The 25,141-nt window shown below is 40.8% G+C and overlaps 1 protein-coding gene across 2 annotated transcripts in view; it reads left to right on the top strand.

The window, feature by feature from the left end:
• Positions 1-25,141, top strand: part of pcsk5b (proprotein convertase subtilisin/kexin type 5b) — a 51,148-nt gene that overhangs the window by 11,735 nt on the left and 14,272 nt on the right. For both annotated transcript variants that reach the window (XM_079270153.1, XM_079270152.1), the window contains exons 3-13: positions 2,002-2,154; positions 3,713-3,856; positions 4,865-4,941; positions 8,561-8,649; positions 9,157-9,329; positions 12,560-12,772; positions 14,050-14,150; positions 18,360-18,463; positions 19,285-19,402; positions 23,952-24,140; positions 24,729-24,865. In XM_079270153.1, the coding sequence (XP_079126279.1) occupies positions 2,002-2,154; positions 3,713-3,856; positions 4,865-4,941; positions 8,561-8,649; positions 9,157-9,329; positions 12,560-12,772; positions 14,050-14,150; positions 18,360-18,463; positions 19,285-19,402; positions 23,952-24,140; positions 24,729-24,865 (1,498 nt within the window). The remainder of the gene's footprint in view (positions 1-2,001; positions 2,155-3,712; positions 3,857-4,864; positions 4,942-8,560; positions 8,650-9,156; positions 9,330-12,559; positions 12,773-14,049; positions 14,151-18,359; positions 18,464-19,284; positions 19,403-23,951; positions 24,141-24,728; positions 24,866-25,141) is intronic.

The raw sequence follows: 25,141 nt of genomic DNA, 5'->3' as shown, positions 1-25,141 counted from the left end.
AGAATCGATGGCGTTTGTGATGAGAGGCAGCGATGCATCCATTGTCAGATCTTTCTTGAACAACCAAGTTACGCACAAGAGCAGTTGAGAGTGACACTGCTGATCAAAGATTGAGGTTGATGCTATGCTAATGTTTGCGAATTGTAATGATACACCAGTGCTTTTGCATTGACGCACGCGTCCACAACTGCGGATGACTGTGTTGTTTTGGGGATAATGCCGCGTGTAAATGGTTATTTTGAAGCTCGCGGTCCTGACAGAACTTTGAGTGAAGTGAGCTGAGACTTTGGCAGACGGAGGAACACAAAGCTAGAACAAAATATCTCGCTGCGTTTTCTTCTCTTTGTCTCTGTCTCTTCCCTGATTTGCCATTTATTTGACTCTCTTAAAAGGGAGATCTAGACTCTTGAGTTATTAAATGTTGTCATTGACAGAATCATTTTCCTGCTCTCCCTCCATCACAATCTCTAAAGAGCTGCATACTTGAGTTATTAAATCAATGTTATTCATAAAATCAATCATCTGTTCACTTGCTGTCTTTGGCTCTCACTTGCTATTTGTTTTCACTTCCCTCCTCTTCCAAGCTCTGTCTTTTTTTTATTGACTCTCCTGGGACTTGTTTTCTTCAGCTCTTTATCAACTCGCCTTCTCCGGTCTATCTTGTCTCGTTGCCTCCCTCTCCAACTCTCCAGAGAGCCCGGCAGATTATTTCAGTGCATGAGACCAGATAATCACTCTGCAGTCATTATGTCAGTGTACTTTAGTCTGTGTACGCTGGCACACAATCATGGTCATGTGCAAACTTCAGTCTGAAGAATGCAAAAATTACAGTAATATTTACATATTCGGATGCTTTCATATAACTTGACACGTTTATGCCTGCTAATATTTAAATGTTTGTGTTGTCATCATAGCTGGTACATGTAAACTTCTCAGTCCTTTTTAGACAGATGAAGTCTGCAGGACTTCAGCTCGACTAAACATAAGATTTGAGGGTTTTAAAACGAGATGACCAGGGCCAAGCAAGTGGGTCCAGCCCTCCTGCTCAGATCCAGCAATGCTGATTTTGAAATCGGAAAATTCCGTCTGTGTGATACCTGCCAAGGAATGCCGTGCGCCTTGAAGCGAGCCCATAACATTTGAGAGATTGATGTTACCTGAGAGACATTTATGTCCTCAGGGCATGTGTGTGTGTGTGTGTGTGTGTGTGTGTGTGTGTGTTAGTCTGTCCATTTTGCAGACTAGGAGAAATAAACTGATGGAGAGAAAAAATGTACTCTACTGCAAAACTATTGTAGGATAACACTGGAATGAATAGAGTTTAATGTCTAGATGGCGAAAAAGATAATATATCAAGATTCTTATGAACAAAGGCTTACTTAATGTGCAATCATTTTTTTGTAGTCTTAATTAACTTGCTCACCTAAGCCACAATTAAATAGGGAGACTTCAAGTAAAAAGGGCTGAAGTTATTTTCAGATGATTCATATTCACAAAATGACTTTTCAGCGGAGTGATGTCACCTTTGAAAATGTTCTTTCTCTAAAATGAAAACACCATTACAAGTGAAAGACCGCATTTCACTTCAGCAATGTTTGCTCCTACAGTTAACAAAATAATCTGCCCTCATCGGCCACCCATAACAAAAATTCAATTCCCTTCTGCTGCTTTCTAATGTTTTGTCTGTGCTGGTCGGGCGCCACAGTGTACTAGCCATATCTATTCTCTGGAGATGGTCATGAAAGTCAAAGAAGAGGAAATATAGCCACTGTATGTTCACTTTTTTTATTGAAGATGCAGCACCCATGTTTAAGAAGACCCTAGCTTTCCCAGAACCATAGATTTTCAAGATTGTATTGAACCATGAACACAAAAGTTTAAAATGAAGTTTGATGAAATTTCACCTGTTGACTGATTGTAATATGCGTAAAGCAATTCCACTACTGTGTGGTATTCCTTGATTCCTACTTCGTTTTTGTTTTCTCTATCTGTGTGTTTCAGGTGGAGTGGATTCAGCAGCAGGTGGTGAAGAGGAGGATCAAGAGGGATTACAAGCCAGACCCACCCCCTTCCCTGACTAGCCCCGCCCACAGCTACCCGGCTCAGAACAACATATTCTACAATGACGCCAAGTGGAGCAGCATGTGGTACATTGTGAGTACCGTACACTGTATACTGGGACCAGAGACGTTCTTTCTCTCTCACTGCACGACTACAGCACCAAAACAAGAATATCACAAGTTCAGAGGCAAATGGAGCCCAATATATGTTTGAGTCATCACTGCTGTTTGTATCTGTTCTTCTTTGTCTACATTTGTGGGTCAAAGGTCAGCTGAGGGCATAGCATGATACTGATTACTGCAGGGTCAGTGGAGATGAGGGATTTGCAGTGTGTGTTTTACTGAATGAAATAACAGAGAAGCCATATCAATGACATTTATGAATTTTTTTTTTTTTCTTTGAAAAGAGACAACTTAAGGTCAAGCTGACACATTCTGTTTGTCACAGGAAAGTCCACAGCGGTTGAAATATACAAGTCTCTGGCTTCCTGATTTCAAAATCGTATCTCAGAGATTGTTCACGCGCACACACACAAAAACACACACTCACACAGGACATTCAAATTCATATTGCAGAGATTTACAGGCTGATCACAAGTGTTGGCATCCACCCTCAGATCATTGCTCTTTTTGTGTGTGTGTGTGTGTGTGTGTGTGTGTGTGTGCTTTGGTGTCCTCTGCTCTGTCAATTGTTTACTCAGTAGAGATAACGCCGAATACTTTGACCAGAGGTTTTAAATGTATTTTGTTAGCTGTAGGACAGAACGGTTTGAACTTGTGTGTTTTTCAAGTTTACTAAGAAATGTACTTCCTCCAGTCATTTCTAGGTACCTGGTATAGCGTACAGTTGACACAATTCTGCCAGGAAAATGAATCCGTTTGTTTGTCCATTTGTATATTTTTGTATCTATTTTCAGATAAATCAAGAGACACATGAGATTGGCCAGTATCAGCGACTTAGACATGAGTTTGAATCACATTGAAGCTGCATGCAAATTGCAGTGTTATTCTGTAGTAAAGATACTTTCTATGCTGTTACAAAGTTTGTCCTGCTTGCATACAACTGAGACTTAATATGCTGTCAATTACATTGAACCTTTAGCTTAAACCGTATTGCTAATATAGCCGTGTGTGATATGTGTGAATGAGCTGTCATCAAGCTGTCATCTGCCTGTGTGCTCTCTGCGGCTCAGTCGATGTTTTGTATCTTTTGCTGTGCAGAGGATTTTGGGACAGAAGAGCCAAAACAGCATGCTAGCTTACATACTGCAAAATACGACCGGATGCAGAAGGACGTCCTGGTATTTTTGACATACTTCATTTGATATATTATGTATTGGGACATACGAAATAATTTCTGGCATGCTAAATAGTAGAGTAGTATGGGTGTTGGAACGCACCATCTGACTATTTCAAACACTTTGAGACTTACCCGGTAAACTTAATTGGACTGACTTATGACTGTGTCTCTATATGAAAAATGGTAATGCTCACACTTGCTGTAGGTTAAATGGAAATGTATTTATGTGGGCACACTCATAAAGTTCATGTTGTGCATCTACAAGATGCTGATTTTTTTTGTTTGTTTGTTTTGCCCCTCCTCTCTCCTTTATCATCTTCTCTCACTTCACCTCCTGCCACCGTCTCTCCAGCACTGTAACGACGACGTCCATAACTGTCAGTCGGATATGAACATCATGGGGGCGTGGAAGAGGGGCTACACGGGTAAAGACGTGGTGGTGACCATACTAGATGACGGCATCGAGAGGAACCACCCAGACCTCTTTCAGAACTACGTGAGTGTGTATGTATGCGCGTGTAGGGCGGCTATCAGCGGCAGTGTGTGTGTGTGTGTGTGTGTGTGTGTGTGTGTGCGTGCACACGTTGAGTCTTGAGTAGTCAGTGCAATTTTATTAAAAAGGGTTAATCTTGGTTTGTGTGTGAGCTTTGGGGGGTTATGTAAATGTTAAAGTAACCTTATGATTAAGATTAGAAATCTATCGACAGTGATGATATTCTTTGTGGAAAAGGGTATTTAGATGTGAAACAAATCAAAGATTATGATTATAGTATCAATTACATAGAAATTAGATTATGTGAGTAGGAATGAATCAATCAATTTAACCATGTTACAGAAAGAAAGAAATTCACATTACAGAAGTCAAATAATCAACTAGATTGCAATACTGGTCGTGATTTGGATTAGATATTCACTTGTCATGGATTACTTATTAAAGGAAAACTTCCTCAAACCTGTGGGTGTGCAGGTATGCTGTGTGCACATGTTTATTTGTCTGTGATTACATACTTTATTTTGCATGCAGAGGTATTTCTACCTCAGACCATGGCCAGATATTTAGAGCAACTTCTTGGCCTGAGGCAGCAAGTAAGGCCATCAATCAACGTGCAGATAAAATGTTTCACACCCGGTTTGACAGTGCCTGCGCTGCTGTTATTAGCTACTCTTAATGCCTGGATGTGTTTATGCCGAAGGGTGAGCGGCGCAGCAGATTGAGTTTGCTCTGATTGCATTCGATTTACAAAATTGTTGTGAGTGATGCTAATGTGAACTGTTTGATTGGGTTCGAGAAGCTTCTTGGCTACAGGTCTATCATTTACACACACACACACACACACACACACACACACACACACACACACACACACACACACACACAGCCATATGGGTAGTGTTGGACCTACCTTTCTGATGAATTTGTTGGCTGTTTTTTCTCTTCCGTTCATTATTGCAACTCTTATTTTGGTGTTTGATGTACTTGTTTTGACGTCTGTGTCTCCTCCAGGACCCTCACGCCAGCTTTGATGTCAACGGTAACGATATGGATCCCATGCCTCGATATGACGCAACCAATGAGAACAAGTAAGAAAAACAATCTATAGCAGATCTAACGAGAGAGAGGGGAATTTGATTAAATGTTAAAATATGGTTCAGGCAAAATTTAGGATGTGGCTTTAGTGTTTTGGGGTTGGAGTCGGCCAAATGTTTTTTGTGATTGATTTTTACCAGAAGCTCTTTGCCTCACTATGTTTGTATTTGCTGAGCCCTGACCGTGGTGTGGGTGAGATGAGTTACATTAATGTATTTGATTGTGACATTTGTGGGTGGGTTTGGGGGTTTCGTTTGGGGGTTTCGTGTGTGTGTGTGTGTGTGTGTGTGTGTGTGTGTGTGTGTGTGTGTGTGTGGGTGGAAAAAGGGGTGCGTTTGTCTTGTGCCAGTCTGGCTTACTGAGTGATTTTATTTGTGTGTGTGTTTGGCTGCAGCAGCACAAGTGCCTTTACAATGGCTCAGTCCCTGCTGGTAATGCATTGTCTAAAAGACACATGAGGCCTACAGATGAGTTGCTTTTCGTTTTAAAGCTGAATTCATTGTTGCCTATGATGTTATGTGTGTGGAAAGAAATCTGGTTCACCCTCTTTGACTTTTCACATTACTATTCTGTATCCAACAAATCATCTAATGGGATGGTAATTTTAGTTCAATCAAAACATGGAGGTCACATCTCCACTGGGAATAGGGAGTCTAATGAAATAGATTTCAAAGGTTGGTGTGTTGTGGCCTGCAAGAAAAAACTGGTCATCATGCCCGAAAGGCTGAAGAAACACAGTCTGTTGAGCTTTGTTTATACAAGCGCTTGGCACCGTAGCGCGAGCCCCGAGCATGTACGGAGGCATTTATACTCTATGCGCTGTTCGTTGCATTATTCTCCAAAAACGCCAGAGGGCATGCAAAGAAAATGAACTGTGAAGAATAAAAAAAGACAACGGTTGAAACCCATAGACTGTAGGTGTAATATACAGTCTGTGTGTAATCAGCCAAAGGCCGTAAACCAACCTCCACAATGCCGTGGAGGGATTGTAATTATCTGTAAACTCATATCTCATGTGCATGGACAACTTTATTGCCTTTGTCCAAGCCCTGTGATCGCGCGCGCCACATGCACCAAGTTACAAAGATTCCGAGGGGAACGAGCAAGCATCGCGACAACTGAAACTGTGTATTGTTGTCAAACTATGTGTTGTGTATTAACAAAGCTGTTTATCTTCTTGCAAATTGATTTTCACCACAACCTTCGCTTAACCTTCTCCAACACAAAGTGACTTTGACAAAATGTAAAAATAGATTTTCAATTGGGAAAACTATAAAGAAAAGAATAAATTATAGTTTTATTATTATAGTAGTACCGTAGTATACACAGCTATACAATGGATGTGTACCACAGAGAGTTAAATGTGAGTTTAAGTGGCTGTATCCTTTGAAACTTTCAGAACGTTAAAAAGTGTGTGTTTGCATTTGTATAATTATTCTGTGTGAGTGTAAGTTGTTCTGACTGACGGTTATCCATTGCACAAACATTTATATAGTTCTGGTTGAAATCCAGAGAGATCCTTGAGTGACTGTGACACAGATGTGTAGAAAATGGGAAATACAAGCAAACACAGAGAATGGAGTGACAGCCAAACAGATGATTTTATGGATTAGTGGAGCGAAATGAACTGAGTGAAGACGTTTGAAGCGTTTTGAAAGAGGGAACCAGCAGTTTGGCTCATTTTCTGTGACAAAGGAGCCTATGACTGATTTGCAGCCATCTAATATGCTATTCTTCAACCCACACAGCTAACTTTTCTGTAAACTTGTGAGGTCAATCATACTCTACTCAGGATACAATAAAGGTTTCCACATTTATACAAATGCTGTTACATCTGATATCGAAAGGATATGGATATGATTTTAAAATAAATCTATAAGTCATTGTTATGGAGTCTCGGTTCTAAATGTAGGAATGGTACTTCGATATCTGTGAAATGAGGAATGCCGAAATCCTGTATCAATTTGACAAGTGATCAGAGGTGTTGTTGACTTAATAGTTTATTTTAGGAACTACATATCGTTAATGTTGTCGTTTACTTTCCTACTGAGTAGATTACAATTTTGTTACCACTGTTAATCGTGAAGCTACCACCACCAGCCAATTAGCTTAGCATAATGACTGGCAAAAGGGAATCTAAAACACAAGTATTAACAAATAATATCTTGTTTGTCATTTACCGACGAGCTTCATTTTGTTACTTGTCGACAGAGCCGGGCTAGCAGTTTCCCCCTTCATCCAGTCTTTGTGCTAAGCTAAGATATCCGACCTCTGGCAGTGTCTTCATATCTACTGTTGCCTACAGACCAAGTGATATCACTCTAACTTGTGGCAAGAAAGTAAATAAGCATATTTCCCTGAATGACAACGTATTCCTAAACATTTGTTTGTACTCTTCTGATTTCATCTTTCGATAGTTTGTAGATATAGAAATTCTTTCCGCATTGAATTAAAGACTGTGCAGGCAGCGAGGTTGAAAGCTAAGTTAACGTCATTTTGTTAGGTGGGAAGAAAGGTTGAAAAACACTTCAATAAATTAGTGATAAGTGAAAGGAAAATGCTCAAAACCTGGGGTGCATTTTACTGTGCTTTTGTGTTGTATTGCACCAGTGTAGACGACAGTAGAGGACTGTATTGCATGTCATTCTGGGACAGATTGTGGGTGAAGAAAAGTGACAGATATATAATTCGTACTTCTGAGCATTTTTGATGAAGTTGCCAAGCATGGATGTTGCTGTTGACACCGTAGGTAGGACAGGGATGATTTTCAGTGATATATTTTAAACCTTTGATCATGTTGCTGAATAAGTGTTTACCTGAAGTCATCACGTTGCTGTGAAACAGATTGTCCTCAGTCTGAGTGCTTCCCTGGACTTTATAACTTCCCTGCGTCTTCCCCGGGGGGTTGGACAGCTAGATGCTGGGTTTCCATGGCAGCGGTCAGAGCTGTTTCCGGGGGGTGTTCGTGATGCAGATGTTCTCTGCAGGTGGTGTGTGTGTGTGTGTGTGTGTGCCGATCCAGAAAGTGGTGTTTCTGAGGAGGCGGCAAACGCAAACATTTTTATATTTGTTTACGTTTGTTGCTGACCCAGGCCGATTGTCACCACTGCAGTTACTGGTGTGTGTGTGTGTGGTCGTATTTAACGTAGTATGAGTGGTCTAACTTATCACTGTTGTTGGACATTGTTTCAGCTGTTATTGTTTCATTGTGTCTATGTCAGTTTGTGCGTGGATGTCGTATGCCAAGAAAATGTCAGAAAAGGTCCAAACTGTGCTTCTGTTGGTGTGTATTTGCTCATTGGGGACCATTGGCATTGAAGAATGTTGAACTTCCTCTTTTTCTGTTCTCTTTTAGGCCTGTGAGGAAAAAGCAAGAATGCTAGAAATATTTATAGTGTTTGCTACATTTGTAACACTCATTACTCTCAAACTATTTTGTGAAGGATTGCATCAGCAGGAATGTGCACATCTATCTGTGAAAATGTGTACATGCAAGAGTCCTTGCTTTCCACTTCAAAAGCGGCATGTTTATCTGGTAGTGTTTCCGTGCTCTCATGCTTGTGTATGTTCTAGATTTGTATAGCAAGCTGTTCATTCTCCATCTCTCCTCAGACACGGGACACGGTGTGCAGGCGAAGTTGCTGCAGCCGCAAACAACTCCCACTGCATTGTGGGGATTGCCTATAACGCTAGAATAGGAGGTGAGTGATATTTTGTCTGGTTAATATCCTACCAACGGGGTGTTAACGAACGCTGTGTTTTTAGTTTGTATTTGTTTCACTGATTGATCATGTGCTTATGACTTGCATTCTTATGAACGCAACAACTAAAAATCAAGATGTGATAAGAACTTGAATTATGGAAACCTAAATAGAGATCTTGTTGCATAAATTTGCATATTAAAGAGGAGCCACATATTTGATTCAATTGTAACTTCTAATGCTTGAAGATACAGAGTTTGTCTAATGCATACTGTTGTGTGGGACAAGCACACTGTAATACTTGTTAATGTATGTATTAATTAGCTTAATTACTTACTTTATTTGTCTGACTGTGTTTCATTTATTATGACAGGATATTAAGCAGGTAGACTGGCTGTTTCATGCATATTATTAAACATTTGGAATGAAATACATGGAACATAGATTAAAGTAGCTTGTGCATTTATGATTTATCTTTTTGTGTGTGTGTGTGTGTGTGTGTATAAGGTGTGCGAATGCTGGATGGCGATGTAACAGATATGGTGGAGGCAAAGTCTCTGAGCCTCCAGCCGCAGCACATTGACATCTACAGCGCCAGCTGGGGACCTGATGACGACGGAAAGACGGTGGATGGACCAGCATCTCTGGCCAGGCAGGCCTTCGAGAATGGCATCCGCATGGTAGGCACATGCACGCATGCATACACATTTACATACAGATCAATGTACAAATGAACATGTGCTTCACTGCTCAGCCAAGACTTTGGCATCGGTATTCATATGGTTAGAAAAGATATAAACACACTCTCCGTGTGTGTGTGTGTGTGTGTTTCACGTTCATGAACTCGTATCCCAAAGTCCTGCCTGGCTGTCTACTTGTGAAGCGCCTCCGGACATTATAGAGCAGCCCCGGTCTGTTAGCATATATTCATCTACATATTCATAGCGTATTTTGCATAACGATAAGCTGCCGCTGTGTTGTTGGTTGGGTGGAGTGGAAAAGCTATAACAGAGGTTAAGAGGGGTGAAGTCATTTACTGGTCACGTCTCGCTCTCGCACGCACGCACGCACACACACACACACACACACACACACACACACACACACACGCGCACTCTACATCTACATCTTTATAGAGTTTGCTACTCCTTGCTTTCTGCCATTTGGTTAAACTTTGACTTGAAGGCTGACTGCCTCTGGCATGTTACAAAAAAGAGAAAGGTACAGACGGGCAGCGAGTGTGAGTAGAATAGAGTCCCTGCGCTGCTGACAGGCTGGCCTTTTAAGTTGACAGAGGTGAGGGCGATATCTGTCCAACTGGTACAAGTTGGGCATGTGTATGTGCTTGCGTGCCCTCCCGCTGTTGTTTGTTTGTTTGTGTGTGTGTGTGTGTTTGTCTGTCTGTGTGTGATTGTGAAGCTGAGGGGATATGACATGCTTGTAAGTGTATCATGTACCTATGTGACTCTCTGAAGAGACGGTTTATCACAGAGAGCTGAGGTGTTAGAAATACCACTGACAGCTGTGCAGAGTGCTGTACTCGACTTGTGTTGCCGAATGTGAAAAACTGTGAAAAATCACGTCTCTACGTTGTTTATTCTTCCTCTAAGGCGTATTTTTAATTCAACGAACCCTGTGTGTGTGTGTGTGTGTGTGTGTGTATATAGCTCTCAATCATAAAAGTGATGTCCATCAAAAATATTTCTTAATTTACGACTCTATGCTTTTTACCACTTTTAGGGCATTTTAGAACTACAATAAAGCATTATTTTCATCGTTGATTAATCTGCCACTATCTTCTGATATTCTGTAGACTAAACAAACAGTTGATAAACCCCCCCCCCCCCCCCAAAAAACATCACAATTGGACAATTTCCCAGAGCCCAAGATGACAGTTGCAATTTTTCCATTTCAGTGCAAAACCTGAGGATTTTCAATTCACAAATATATGCTTTTAGACAAAAAGACAAAAGTAGAGAAATGCTAAAAATGTGAATGTTTATTTTTCACTGAAACTGTTGATGTTGAATTTTCTGACAACTGACAAATTAATTAATTGGCAATTCTTGTCACCGATAAATTGTTTATTCTTTAGTCTGTGCTCTTCTTTGATCTGATGATGACGATTGGATTGCTGTGCATCAGTTTCACATTGTGTTTCTCCACTCTCCCCTCCTTCATCGTCCTCTGTCCTTCTCCCTCTCTCTACTCACTGTTTCCTCTCCCTCTCTCTCTTTGTCCCTTCCTTTCTTTCAAAGCACTCTCCATTGCTCTCATCTGTCAGCGTCTGATCCCCCTCTCACTCAGAGGGGCTCCACATCCTTATCACTGCCTGACAGAAGCACCCTTTTGAAGAACTCCTTTCCACCTGTATTGTGTGTGTGTGTGTGTGTGTGTGTGTCTTTTTGACAAACTGTTTGAATCGCGGTGTCAGTCAAGTTTGTCAGATACCTTTTTCACCAGCACCGTAACTAGCTCAGCGTGTCTCCACCACGTCTGGGTTTAGGTCATTTTCAACTCTGACAATTTTAGAAGTACAATGTCAAAAAAAAAAAGAAGAAAAAAGTAAACTGCATTTGGCTAGAGGAGGTTTGAGAAATAGTTCAAATTGAATACTCTTATTAGTAAATTAGTTGGCGTGTGAAGCTCACTCTGAGCTGGCCCGGGTCTCGGGGATCATTTTCTTTATATTTTAGATATACTGTGTAATCTCTTCTGGAAACCTGGATTTGAATATTAAACAGCTGCCTGGCTGCTCATATAATGTTCCTCAGTTATAACACATGTCCATATGTGTGCAATGTTCAGTCAAAGTTTGGTGAAATGCGAAACATGCACAATGACTCACTGAAAAACTCTGCCTTTGTTGTGCAAAATAAATGAATATTTTGTGGCGTTATTGATTTGCTTCCTTTCATAGTTGTGTACAATCAAGTTACATTTTTTTGTGGGCTGTTGATGCATTCTTAAAGCACAGGTAATGACTTTGTATGGGTAATAGTTTCAAAAACGTACAAGTTAAAAAGATTGAGTGAAACAGACTGATGGAAATGTACTGGACTGACAAATGATTAAACGAAAATAGAACTGGGTAAACACAAGGTCCAAACTGCAAGGATGCAAAAAAAAGAGAGTTTTGGATGAACAAAACACAGGAGGCCGATGGAGAGCAATTATAGCACAACATGATATGATGATAAACAAATAAATAGGAGTCAAAGATTAGAAAAGGACCTTATGGTAATCATACGTTTAAGAAGCTGCAGCTATTTCCTTCAAGAATAACACATATACCGTAGACATGATTTTATTCTTTTCAACCCATATTGATAAACAAATCTTACTGCTGAAACCAATGTGAAAAATACAAAGCTAAATCAGACAAGATGCAATAACGTGTACTATTAACAAAACAAACATCCTTTTAAGCAATGTTCTGTATCTAATTTATTACTAGTTAATATGACATCATTCTAGCAATACATTATGTACATGATGTCAGTCAGTACATTAACTCGTAACTTTTGCTATCAGGAGAGATGGAAATGCACCTCAGTCCGAGATCGAAAAAGAATCTCACTAACACAGCAGATATGTCAAGTTTTCAAAGGAAAGAAAACACCACTTTATTCTGCCCAGTTGAAACATGATTACTGAACTAGGATCAACTCACAGTTACCAGACATTCACAGGCTGCTGGGGCTTTGCTGCCTCTCTGACTGTTGCTGAGCATTTCTTTGTCATACAGTGGTTTTGCACACTGAACACATAACTTGTTACTCAGACAGAAATTAAAAGAACATTTTCAAATATCAAGCCGAAACAAAGCCTGATGATGAGTAAGTACCTCTTAGTGCTAAAACAAATCTGCAGCCTCTAACTGTATCCTCTCTGCTTCTCTTCCTGTTAGGGGAGGAAGGGTCGTGGCTCTATTTTCGTGTGGGCTTCAGGAAACGGGGGGCGCAGCAGAGACCATTGCTCCTGCGACGGCTACACCAACTCCATCTACACCATCTCCATCTCCAGCACAGCTGAGAGCGGACGCAAGCCGTGGTACCTGGAGGAATGCTCGTCCACGCTGACCACCACCTACAGCAGCGGGGAGAACTACGACCGAAAGATTGTAAGGAAATTGTGTGTATGGTTTTAAAAACTGCTGAATGCATACACACAAATTCTATAAATGAGCACAAGTTCCCATGGCCTGACATTACTGCAGGGCCAGAACGCGTATTCCTTCTTCACTGATGACCGAAGTCCTAGCACAGTGTTTTGTGCTTCATTGCAAATTCGACAAGATTTCTGTTTTTCATCTTTAAACGTGTGACATGAACCAAAGATACGTGCTCAGGCTCGTCTCTCTGTCCTAGATCATTTACATTAAATACTGACCATGTGTTGATTTGGAGCTTACAAATTGTAAAATGCACATGTATAATTTCAGTTAAGAATACAGCATGATGCTATTTGGCTTAACTTCACCTTGTTTTTGTGTGTGCTTTGTGGTCCAGTGGTGTGGCCTGGTTTCACCCACATTGACCAACTCGCTCCCATGCTCCACTTGGATGGACAGTGACAGTTGTCCACTGTGAGCTAGCTTGTCTGGCAGTGTTTTGCTACATTCCTCATTCTGATGCTACACACGGACACACACACACACACACACACACACACACATACTCTACAGTGTCCCTCTGGCTTAGTAGAACCTCATATATCTGAATGTCAGTCTAATCTACTTGAGCACCACTGTCCTGTCTACTTAATGCTGTTGGACCACTTTCACTTCTTCCTCAGATTCTGTGTGTGTGTATATTCAGATAATCCTTCAAACTTTTTGGTCCAGGAGAGGCCCTTTGATGAGGGCTCATACTGGAAGTTAGACAAGCTTTTCTTGGCGGACTGACTGTCGAGCTGTCTTGAGTTGTTTGCTGTTAAAAGTCCAAACAATCAAGCGAACATGCAGCGCTTTAACAACATGCTTTACTACTCCCTCTTTACTACTCTTCCCTCTTACTCGTCCTGTGATTCTCCTTGGGGATTGAATTCATTCCTTTAATTCTTGGGGAAACGGGTGATTTGTGTAGTTGTGTGTGTGTGTGTTATCTGTAGTGAGGCAGTGTATCAAGGCTGGAATGTGGGTTTCAGGTGTGTCTAAATCCTTCTGATCCTCATGTCTTCAATATCTCTCTCTCTGTCTGTTTCTTTGTCCCGCTCATCTTTCCAATACTGTCACTATTCTCTCTTCTCTTCATCTTCTTCAACTTTTTTCTTTTGGGTTGTTTCTTGTCTCTTCCCTGCACCCTTTCTCTGTCTTCATTCCTGTAATTCCTCTTCATCTCTCGTCCCTCCCTTGTCTAACTCTGTCTTCACTCTCACTCTCTTTTCCTCTGTTTGCAGATCACAACAGACCTGAGACATCGATGTACAGACAGTCACACGGGGACGTCGGCCTCGGCTCCCATGGCTGCTGCCATTGTTGCTCTGGCACTGGAGGCAAAGTAAGATCCACTTAACCTCATCCCTTTGCCCCTTGCGTACCTTCTAATGCCCTCTTGTCCTCTGGCCTCATTGATCTATATGAGGCCAGCATATCCTGCCGAGCAGTTCAACAAATGTAAATGTTCTTCTGGATGGTGGGCTAGAGAATGTAATGTAAAGAGTACATTGGTTTAGAGTTTCAGCTTTTGCAATTAACTTGCCTCTATATAGTGACATATTCATATTTACTGACTACATCTGCAGCTGGCAGGGGTGCTCTGTGGCGCTGAATAAAAGGAGTCATCTGCTGTTAATGTGTAACTGTTATTTTGGATGCCAGGCCAACATCAATAGTGGACTGTTTGTTTGATTAATCCTTTCCTCCAGTGCACCTTCTGAGAGGGTCTAAGGTGAGTTTGGGTACAGAGATGCACTATGCTGATACCTTTTTCAGTAAACTACAGATAAAGTGTATGTGCAGCCGTCTTCGGTATACAGTACTTGCCTGCTTGTGGATTGTCATCTCAGTCAGTGGTGAGCTGTGCTTGAACTTTAACAGAATAAAGCACTCCATTTAGTGGTGCCAGCTATATACAGCTGAAGTGTGTACATACCTGAGCTGGGACGTATACTTTGATAAACACAATATATTGCAGTACCAGCTCCTCTGTAATATCACAATGTTGTCTTGGGATCCTGAGGCTGAGGTGTTTGCATCCTTTACTGCAGACATTTGAATCTGAACTGTTCTGCTTTCTGCTGTTATGTGGCTGTTCCAATGAGGGCACATGACACAGACAGTGTTTCATCTCAGCTGTCTTTACAATATCATGGCATTATAAAGATAGAATATGACTGATTACTATATGTCAGATGCTTGTTTTGAGATGGTGATGTTGTCATTGTGGGCAAAATATTGGGATTATTGATGCCAAGCCCAATTTCTTTCCCTGTTTTGTTGTTTTCAAACAATAATTTAGATCTTGGTTTCAAGATATCCTTTGTGGCAGAATTTCACCCCGTCTGTAACAAGCAGGGCTACCCACAGACATTTGTGGCCAGGTGCTAACCTGCCAAACACTTCTGCTACAGGGCTCTGGAGTGCTGATTTCAATGTTGGCATTTTCAGAGATGAGAAAAGAGCCAGATTTTAAAATCATTTTATTTTCAATGGCTTCTAGATGCCCTGGTAGCTTCTTGTGTGAAACACTGCAGATGCCTGCCCTGCCTGCTCCTCTTTGGAACCTGTTGATGTGCTTTATTTGTGATCTATTCATTAATCGGAGTGAGTGCAGTGCAGGTGCAGAGACTGTGAATTGGTCTTCACCCAATCATCACATGTTGAGCCGCTCGGTAAACTGAGGTCACTTCATTTAACCTGGATAATCCAATCCAAATCCTCCCAGCAGAAAATATTCTCGGTTTCCAGGCATTGCTGGGCACATACGCCTGTTTCCTCAACAAGATTATCACACACTGCTTCTTACCTGCCTGCTTTCTTCTCTTCTACGAGCTCTCACTTCCTGTGTCGTGCGTGCTGAGCCTCCACCACTGTCATGATGGTCTTTTTTTTTTTCCTCCTCCAAGGCAAACACGCTGTCCTTCCTTCCATCCTTTTGTTCACATTCTCATATGGATAAACCTGCATGCATGCACATGAAAGGGAGAGGGGAAAAAGTTTAGACAAACTGTGCAATACTGATCGTATCTGCTCTTATCTGGTGAATGAAAGCGAGCAAACTGTGTGATAAACATGTCAAGACGGCATTACGTTAGACTTCTTTTTACTCTCTACTGTGAGGTCTTTCCTCTCGGTATGAGAGTGGATTGGAACATGTTGCTCCGGAAAACTGTCTCATGCTCCGTTCTCTGTACATTTTGCCAAGTTTAAGATGTTTTAAGTCAGCACATGATTTATCGCTTTATGAGTCTGGCACAGCAAGCAGCGAGGTTTAAGAGCTTCAGAAACTTATATTTCTATCCGCCTTTCCTGTTGTCCTTGGGAGTTGAAGACATGGTAAAGTGAGGGACCATGGAGACAGGACTCTTCAGTGAGGAAATTAGGAGGAATAAACAAGAAAATGAGCAGGGATAACCGAACACAATGATGTGTTAGGTTATCTGCTAGGAGGTTACATTCGTCTGCTTTAAAATTCAAGCTAGAGAAGCACATGAAGTTTAAAGTACCAAAACTGCTGATTATAGTTCAGTGGGTATACCATCACTGCACTGAATGAAGGTGAGATGGAGAGGGACTCTTCATTTTCCTTCTTGCTTTCTCCCTGCAGATTACCCATGTGTGTTTCAGCCATAATTACACTCAAAAGAAGCACCAAGAAACCCATATTAGATGACCTCTTTTGCTGCTGGTTTTCCCCAGTATGCAAGCTACTCCATTAATTAGTATTTGCTTGTTTATAGGAAGGGTGTCGTGGCCTAGATAACGATGCCAAAGTCACTTTTAATTAATGACCATAAAACATGTATGGAACCATAATTATATGGTTTTTCAGTTAGTTTTGACAAGTGTAGGCTTATTTAGGCCATTATGGAACAAAGTGTAACAAAATATCTTTTGTCTTAGCTACTCTTGTTTTACGGGCATTCAAGGGGTGTGATATTTTAGGTTCACTGCAGGTCGGGAAAAAGAAGACATTTTCTGTCCATCTTCCAATATTTCCTTGTTTAGATCCTGATCTCATTCCTAACATCAGAAAGCATTCTTGAATAGAACCCTGCAAACTGCAAAAGGCTGACCTAACACTCCAGTAAGTAAACTTGATGACTGTTCTTTAAAAACCAACGAGTGATGGATAGCTAATGTGAAAAGTATAGCTGTTTTCTCGTGCTGCGAGAGATACATGGCCAGCTTTCAGCATTCCTAAAATGTTAATGTGTGTAAAACGAGGAATGAAGTGGTTGAGATTAAAAAGACCCAACGGTCGGAAACCTCAGGATTTTATTACATGTTTGACGAACTAATTTGAATGTGATCACCACACTCGGCAATCAACCTGGGAATGTTCCAAAAGGGATAGATCTGACTCAAAAAGTTGTTTTGTTTTCATTAAAAGTAAAAGAGATGCTTTACATGAAATCCATAAAATATATAATGCAATTTATGGATAGAACAATATAATAAAGAAAAGATAAAAATACAAGAAAACAGAATAAAACACACACCATTGAGTAACCCTATCCCCAGCCCAGTAGTGCTGGGTGCTCGATAAAACTGCCAGAAGATTCTTCTGACTATAATCTATGAAAATCAGCAGCTAAATGTGTGGTGCTGAGAATTCTCCCAGATGTTAAGGATTTTAAGCTTTCACATCATACCAGCGTATCTTCTTAAATTTTAAAATCTGAATGTTAGTTTTAGGTCAACTGATTCAGAGCAGTGCCGATTCTGGAGGACTTAGATGGAGAGGAAGTGACACGAGGGGAAGGAATGGAGCATCTGGCCGGCATATGAGATGGAAGGGAATCCCAGGAAACGTGGTGACCCACTTCTTCCCGGTTTTTCCCTTTTTAATGTAGCATTTGTACATCAAAGCACTTGAGGCAAATGGCTGCCATCTCGTAATGGATCTCACGTGAGATCTGAGAAACTGGGGATGGATGAACGCGTATCGCTGCTCTCCATCTATGCTTCTGTCATTTTCTCTCTCCGTAATCTTCCACCTACTGTATATTACTATGTTTTGTTTACCTTGTTTTACATTTCGTCTGATTCATTCTTTCTTGCACTTTGTTTCTTAACCTCCTTCCCCTTTAATCCCAAACTTTATGTTTCTCTTTCACCCACATATCTTCCACCATGCTCTTGTCTGAATTTATTCAGAATGAACAATGAGATATCTTTTCTGTCTTACTATTCATTCATTGTCCCCCTTTTAGTCATTTGTTTTTTCTCTTCATGTTCTGCTTTGCCTTTCACAACATAATGAATTATTCAAAACGTTTTTCTCATCATTATTCCTGTATTTAAATCTGTAGTGCAGCTTGACCGGGTCTTTTCTGTATGTGCATTTGTGTAGATTTTAATATTTGTTATTTAAAATGTATGCGTGTGTCTGTTTGAGTATGTGCATAGCAAAGCAGGTATTTACATCATTTAGTTATTCATTTATTCACTTAGTTATTGCTCAGTTTTGTCCTGGGAGTTTTTCACATTACAATAAATATATTAATGTACTTGTGTGTTTGTGTGTGTTTTTTTTCCCCACTAGTCCTCTTCTAACATGGAGAGATGTTCAGCACATAATTGTAAAGACCTCAAGAGCCGGACATCTCAGCGCCCCTGACTGGAAGACCAATGCTGCTGGTTACAATGGTACACACACACATACACACATAGTGTGTTATAAAGAATACTAGAAAAATGGTTGCGGAGAAATCAATATGCAGTATTTTGACACCTGAATTAGTTTTCTCCCATCACAAAAGGGATGATAAGCAGTTTCCAAAAATGTTTCTTGCTTAACTACTGCGCCACCAGCTGCCATCTGTCAGGGTCCATGTCGGGGTTGCATGTTGTAACTTTGTGTGTGTGGGCGTGTGTGTGTACGAGTGAGAGAAACCAACACAGTGAGAACTAGGGGTCAGCCAGGCTACAGGCCCAGTGTGCTTGGAGAGTTTCCAAGTGACTGTTTTTTTCAAAGAGGAACTAAAGAGAAACAGAACAGGGAATGAGGGGTGGGCGAAGTATGGAAGGAATTCATATTTGAGCTGTTGTACTCATAAGTTAAGTAGTTTCTAAACTTCTAACTACCTTATATATCCACAGTATTTTCATTTCAGTTAGTAGAGAACATCAAATTTAGAGAACACTGAATCTCTTTTTGAGACGCATCTTGACGATGTAATAACCTAGATAACAGTCTTTACTAGAAATATAAAAACAGTACAATACGAGATGTCTTTAAAGAGGGCGACAAACCTGTCCAGAGGTCTTGGCACTTATTTATTCTGACCCCCTCTTTCAGATTTTTTCAGGGTGTATGATTTCAAGATTGGGAAAATAATGGAAAAATCTTCTTGAGAAATGATGAACTATAAACAGTCATTGTTGAGTAAACCATCACTGCTATGAGAAACAGTAGAGTCGTCATTAGAGTGGTGTGATCTACTCTGACTTTTCACTGTTTCCTACAGTCAGCCACCTTTACGGCTTTGGTCTGATGGACGCTGAGGCGATGGTGAAGGAGGCGGAGCGATGGAAGCAAGTCCCCACTCAGCACGTCTGTGTGGAGAGCGCAGACCGACAAATAAGGTAGAATGAACCAACACGCGCGCACGCACGCGCATACACACATATCCTGACATACTAGCTTGCAGGGCACATGTTTTATTTCCAGTGCTGATAAGCTGCCCTTCCAAGTGGTCAGACAACTTGTTGAGCACAATTTAATTAACCTGAAATCATATTGAACCAGGAGTCTCCTTTAGCATTTCAATTCATGCTAACTGTCCAAAAGTATATTAGATATTATATCAATATGTCATTGTTAAACCTCTCTGTGCAGGCAAGTCAAGTTCTTCCACACCAAACTTGGAAAATCATTTCCTCATGGTCCTCACTTTGTTCAACTTGACAAACTGTTTTCACAAAGTTGGATGCACTCTATTGTCTAAAATTCCATTGTTTGCTGGAGCATGAGGATTTCCCTTAATTGGACCTAAAAGGTCCAAACCAACAGCATGTGGACTGGGGTGTCTCCATAAATTAATTCTTGGACTCTACTGCTGTGCCTCAATGATGGATGGCTATTCTACAGTTAAACAGGTATATTAACTGTAGTAGACTCTCTGAGTTTGAAGTGAAATGCCAACTGAGTCAACTGTAAGGCCAACATATGTGACGCAACTTCTTTCTCAGTTTTTCTCACATTTTTTTCTTTCCCTGGTGTTTTATGCACCAGCATGTGTTTGAGAGTGCGGTTGTGCAAGCTGTACCTTGATAGGGGCCAAGCATTAGTTCTGGCAGGGTGGTTTTCACATAAGACCTTTACTACACACACACACACACACACACACACACACACACACACACACACACACACACACACACACACACACACGGACAGAGCCAGGGCTTCACAGCTTGTTATTCTTGATGCAGCTGGAAGCCTGAGCACTGTTCTGTGTTAGGCTGGCTGGCTGAACTCGGGTCCTGGTTTGCTTTCAGTCTCGGTGGCCAGCGACTGCAGCATTACCAGTGTCATTCTGTCTGTTCTGCTTCAGTGCACGAGTCAGTCCACATGAGGCTTATGCAGTCCAGCTTGTGTCAGAGGCAGTTGTGCTAAGCCCTCTGTACTCATGGATTGTGTGTTGGCTCATGGAGAGATTACCACTGTTGTTGTGTAAAAGAAATAAAACAACCATGTCATTTTAGCCTCCTTTGTCCATGAATAGTATTTATGAAGTGGCCTTAGAGATGTGTGAAATGGTCAGTCAAACATTTGTCCAGTTACTGGGGGCTTGAGCCTTTTTCAGAAACGAAATACTTCTTCCATCAACAAGACCCTTCTGCCATCCAGCCAAATGACAGACTCGCAAAGTAAAAGTAGGTAATAACTAGGAAACACAAGGCTTTATTTAGTTTGGTTTGGTTTTGGAACAAAGTCAAGACATTTTATTGTGTAACACATTGCAAAACTGCCCTAAAAAGTCTGAGACATTCTTTTCCCTGAACTAACTACTTTATTGAGTAAAAATCTCTTCATCTCCATGTTTTTTTCATAGATTGTGTTTTGGAGGCAGGTCTATATGCGTCTCTTTTTCTTTGTTGGTGTACATCTACAGATGTGCATGTTCTGTGCTTCTGACTTGCTGCATGAGTGCAGCCATCACCTCACTGCTGTATGTTCCCACAAACCCTCCGGCCGGCCTCTCTGACTGCGTTTGGTGCGTCATGTCTGTCTGCGATCGCTCGCCTCACTCCACTTGGAGCACGCAGCAGGAAAACTGCCTGATCCGTGTGCAGTCAGGACGGTGTTAATCAGCTGTGCGTCTGCTCTGCTCGGTGGTTCAGTTATCTGTGTTGTGTCATGGAGAAGCCAGAGCTGTGATATCAGCTCTAGACTCCCCAGCCATTGCTGCTGTCCGCTTTCCAAACAGTCATTAACTACTTACGAAAGAGACAATCAGTCTTTTCTCTCTGTTATTCATTCCATCATGTCTGCTTGAGCTCGTGCCATTTCCTTGTGTGTTTCTCAGTTTTCAGTGGTTTTAATGCTAATTGTTTATGTTGACTATTTGTCCCTCAAGAATGATACAAATGATCAGAGTAGAAGGACAAATGTAGAAATTGTTGTCGATTGTTTACCTGCCTGTATTCTGGAAAAACGATTCATAATGCGCTGCTTTAAAATAATAACGAACCACTTTGACTCCTTTCTTACTAATTTGCTGATTTAATTTTTATGAGAAAGGGAAGTTTGTTTCAGCCATGTTAGTACCCGGGTAGTTTAAAATATATACATTTACAATACATTTCTCAATTGAAATCGTTAAATTCATCTTGCTGGTCAGTTATGGCCTTTCACAAACAAATTGGTATGTTTAGCTGTAATTAACAATCCATAGACTAATTGTGAGTCAACACGATCGCCTACTTATCATTTCAGATGGTTACATTCACACTTAGGTTTTAAAAAACCCATTAGCAGAATGCAGGTATTTGACTGTAATTGAAATATCTGTGGGTCTCGACCGGCACTATGTGGTCTGAATGGCAAAAGAAAAAACCTTTAATGATCAAATGCATTGTGTTGCTCTTTGTTTCTGTTAATTCTTGAGCCAAGTTTGAATAATATGCTGTTCCAAGAGAAACGCTTCATCTTCATTGCACATCTTAAGGCAATCTTTACCAGCCGATAATTGTCTTGGGGTAACTTTCCTCTAAATGATAAACATCTGTGCTGCATCACTGAGGCCCTAAAAATGACATCACTGTCATTGTAACCCTGACAACCGGGGGGGAAATAAAACCGGTTCCAATACAGGATCAAACCACACATGTCACTGGCATTAATTGTCTTTCAAATAATAATTATGGTAATCCTTTTATATTATTTTGCAAGCAAGCGTCATTCGCCAGCTCTATTTTAGTTTCCAGCAAATAAATCCTGCATGTAATCCAGCGCTACAGCCAGTGGGTTGATATGTTGAGCTGGCTCGACTGCTTCATGTGTTCCCTGTTGTGCAGCAGCAGCGTACAGTATGAGCCTTTTTTTACTTGCTCTAGCAAGATGGTGTCCATTGTCCCCCGAACTGGACCTGTCCATGTTTTCACGTTTTTGTCATTCTACTGCTATTATAATTAGATCATACCACAGATGTTATTCAAGGAGTCATTATATCTTTGTGTTGGGTGATCATTCTGCTGCGGAGCTGTGCTTAGCAGGCAGAACAAAAAAGGCTCTTTGTCTTTTTATCATGCTCATGGTTCTTTGTTCCTTTGGCAGGTTGAGGTTTATGAAATGGAAAACGTTTGTGCATGATCTTTGTTTTTTTGAGGAGGTTAAATCAAAGTACATGTAATTGCTTTGAGGGGTGCCTTAGTGAAATGAAACTTGATATTGAGTGTTATGTCATTCACTAACATATAGCCGACTGAACAGAATGTGTCCGTGTAGGGAGACAGCCACAGTCCCCAACCTCCCCGAAGGAGCCAAACGGACGACAAGTACATCATGGCTGAGAGCACACACGGTTACATTCAGCAGCTAAATCCTGTGTTTTGAAGATCATATCCAGATTAATTTAACTCGAACCAAATGTGTGGTTAATAAATAATGGTATCTGATACTAAACGGGCCCCATTGTCACAATACCTGATCCAGCTATTTGTGTCTGTATCAGACCAATATCAGTATCAGCACATCTCTTAGTAATTAGTAGCTCTGAACAAGTTCACTTTCAAATTTGTACCACAGCTTTGTAAAGAGGAAAGATATCTCATTTTGAAAGACAAGTCAATTTTCTGAAGCTACTGTAATCGGAGCCCACTGTGAAACACACTTTTAATCTCATTGGCCATCTGCTCCGCTCTGATATCCTGTTTCTGTTTGCTTTTTTGTCGTTGAGGTTTGATAATTGTTCGAAAATCACGGTTGCAACGATATGTACGAGTACACCCAGTAAATCAACTAATACCACAATGTCCAAAAATTAGTTTTATGGCTTTCCCACTTTCTGTGAGTAGAGCTGGTTAAAGTGGACTTTCTTGTTTCCTTCAGTGGCCTGATTGACAACATTGATTAAAGACAATGGGCCTCATTTACAAACAGTACGTAAGCACAAATCGTGACTCTGGAATTCATTCATATTTTCTTACCTGAATTTGTTCTATGAACAAATTAAGAACATCATTGAAAAATGATCTGTTAGACAAAAAATTGAATCTGTTAATTTATAAAATGTGGCCAAATGTATTAAATACCTAAATTGATGCCCTTTCATCGTAATATAACAATTTTGTCATGTCTTGTTGCCATTTTGTCTTCATGTATCATACACTATCTGTGTCTTGATATCCTCTTCTGTTGATGCGAATAGTTTTTACTGTGTAATATATTTTTTTAGTTTTATTTTATGTATGCAATTCATGTTTACTAAACGTTTAACTTTGCTGCCTTCTTGGCCGGATTGGCATCGCAAATGAGATTGTATCTCAATGGATTTCGTCTGGTAAAATGTAAATCGGAATACGTTTGTAACTGTTAATGTTCCAAGAAATAACAAACTGAATATTTCGGTTTTTGTTTGTTTTCTTCTCATGTCTACCTTTTTTGATTGGGTCCCATCTTGTCTTGCAGAACTATCCGTCCAGAGCACGTGGTCCGGTCGGTGTACAAGGCAACAGGATGCACTGACAACCCCAACCACCATGTGATCTACCTGGAGCACGTGGTCGTACGTATTACAATCACACACCCTCGCCGTGGGGACCTGTCAATCAATCTGACCTCACCCTCAGGGACCAAGTCTCAGCTGCTTGCCAACAGGTAAAAAAGCAAGTTGTGATATCTGCAATGTAATACTACATACACTGCAAAGACATCATGTGAAATGAGTTTTTGTCAGAATGTGATCTTCAAATATAATAACCCACATTGAGATATGTTTTTTTTGACAGGGTTTTGCTAATTATGTCAAAAAACAGAAAGGGATTAAAAGTTCAGCTTTTTTGTTCTGACTTAAAAAAAAGCGCGAAGTGCTTCTAATTTACAAATGTTGTGACCCATGGGGTTGAATACTTACAGAAGCTAAATGAGGTGTTTCTGTCCATTTAAATGAATTAGCTTGATTCTCCAAAAATGTCACTTGTCTATGCTTGCTTCGTTAACAAGAAGAATTTTTAATCTGGGCTGAAACACCATAAGCGCTGTATGTACCTAGTCCATGTTCACCTCAAATAAACCACAGTCATGTACAATGTTTGTCCACGGTTCATTTGAGACTGGGATTGTACTCGGTTGAGTGGCTGAGATTGTTTGTACTGGTATTTGCAGTACTTGAGTTGTTTCCTCATCTATGATTTTGTGCGTTTGTATGGGTGTGTGTGTGCGCCTGGATGTGTTGTTGATGTGCAGGTTGTTTGATCACTCCATGGAGGGTTTTAAGAACTGGGAGTTTATGACCACCCACTGCTGGGGAGAGAAGGCAGCAGGCGACTGGGTCCTAGAGATCTATGATTCACCTTCGCAACTCCGCAGCCAGAAAGTACCCGGTATGACAGTGTTGCTAATTTCTTTAATTGAAAAAAGAAAATCATCAGTCTACTTACCCATTTATTTAATTACAGAGAAAGTAGAAATAGAAGGAACAGGAAGACGTACAGCTGGAGCACACATGGTGCTCTGCAGGCAATGAACTTAACTGCTCAAATGACCCACTAATTTAACAACGTAATAAAGTCTCAAAGGGAGACTAGCAGTCGCTAAAAAGCTGTTCCGGCAGTCACTATAGTCCCATGTAACATGTGCTTAGTTTTCTCATGTGTGTT

The sequence above is a fragment of the Melanostigma gelatinosum genome (assembly GCF_949748355.1).
Source record: "Melanostigma gelatinosum genome assembly, chromosome: 6".
Classification (NCBI taxonomy): Eukaryota; Metazoa; Chordata; class Actinopteri; order Perciformes; family Zoarcidae; genus Melanostigma; species Melanostigma gelatinosum.
The sequence above is the reverse complement of the archived record's forward strand: the minus strand, read 5'-3'. Positions and strand labels throughout refer to the sequence as shown.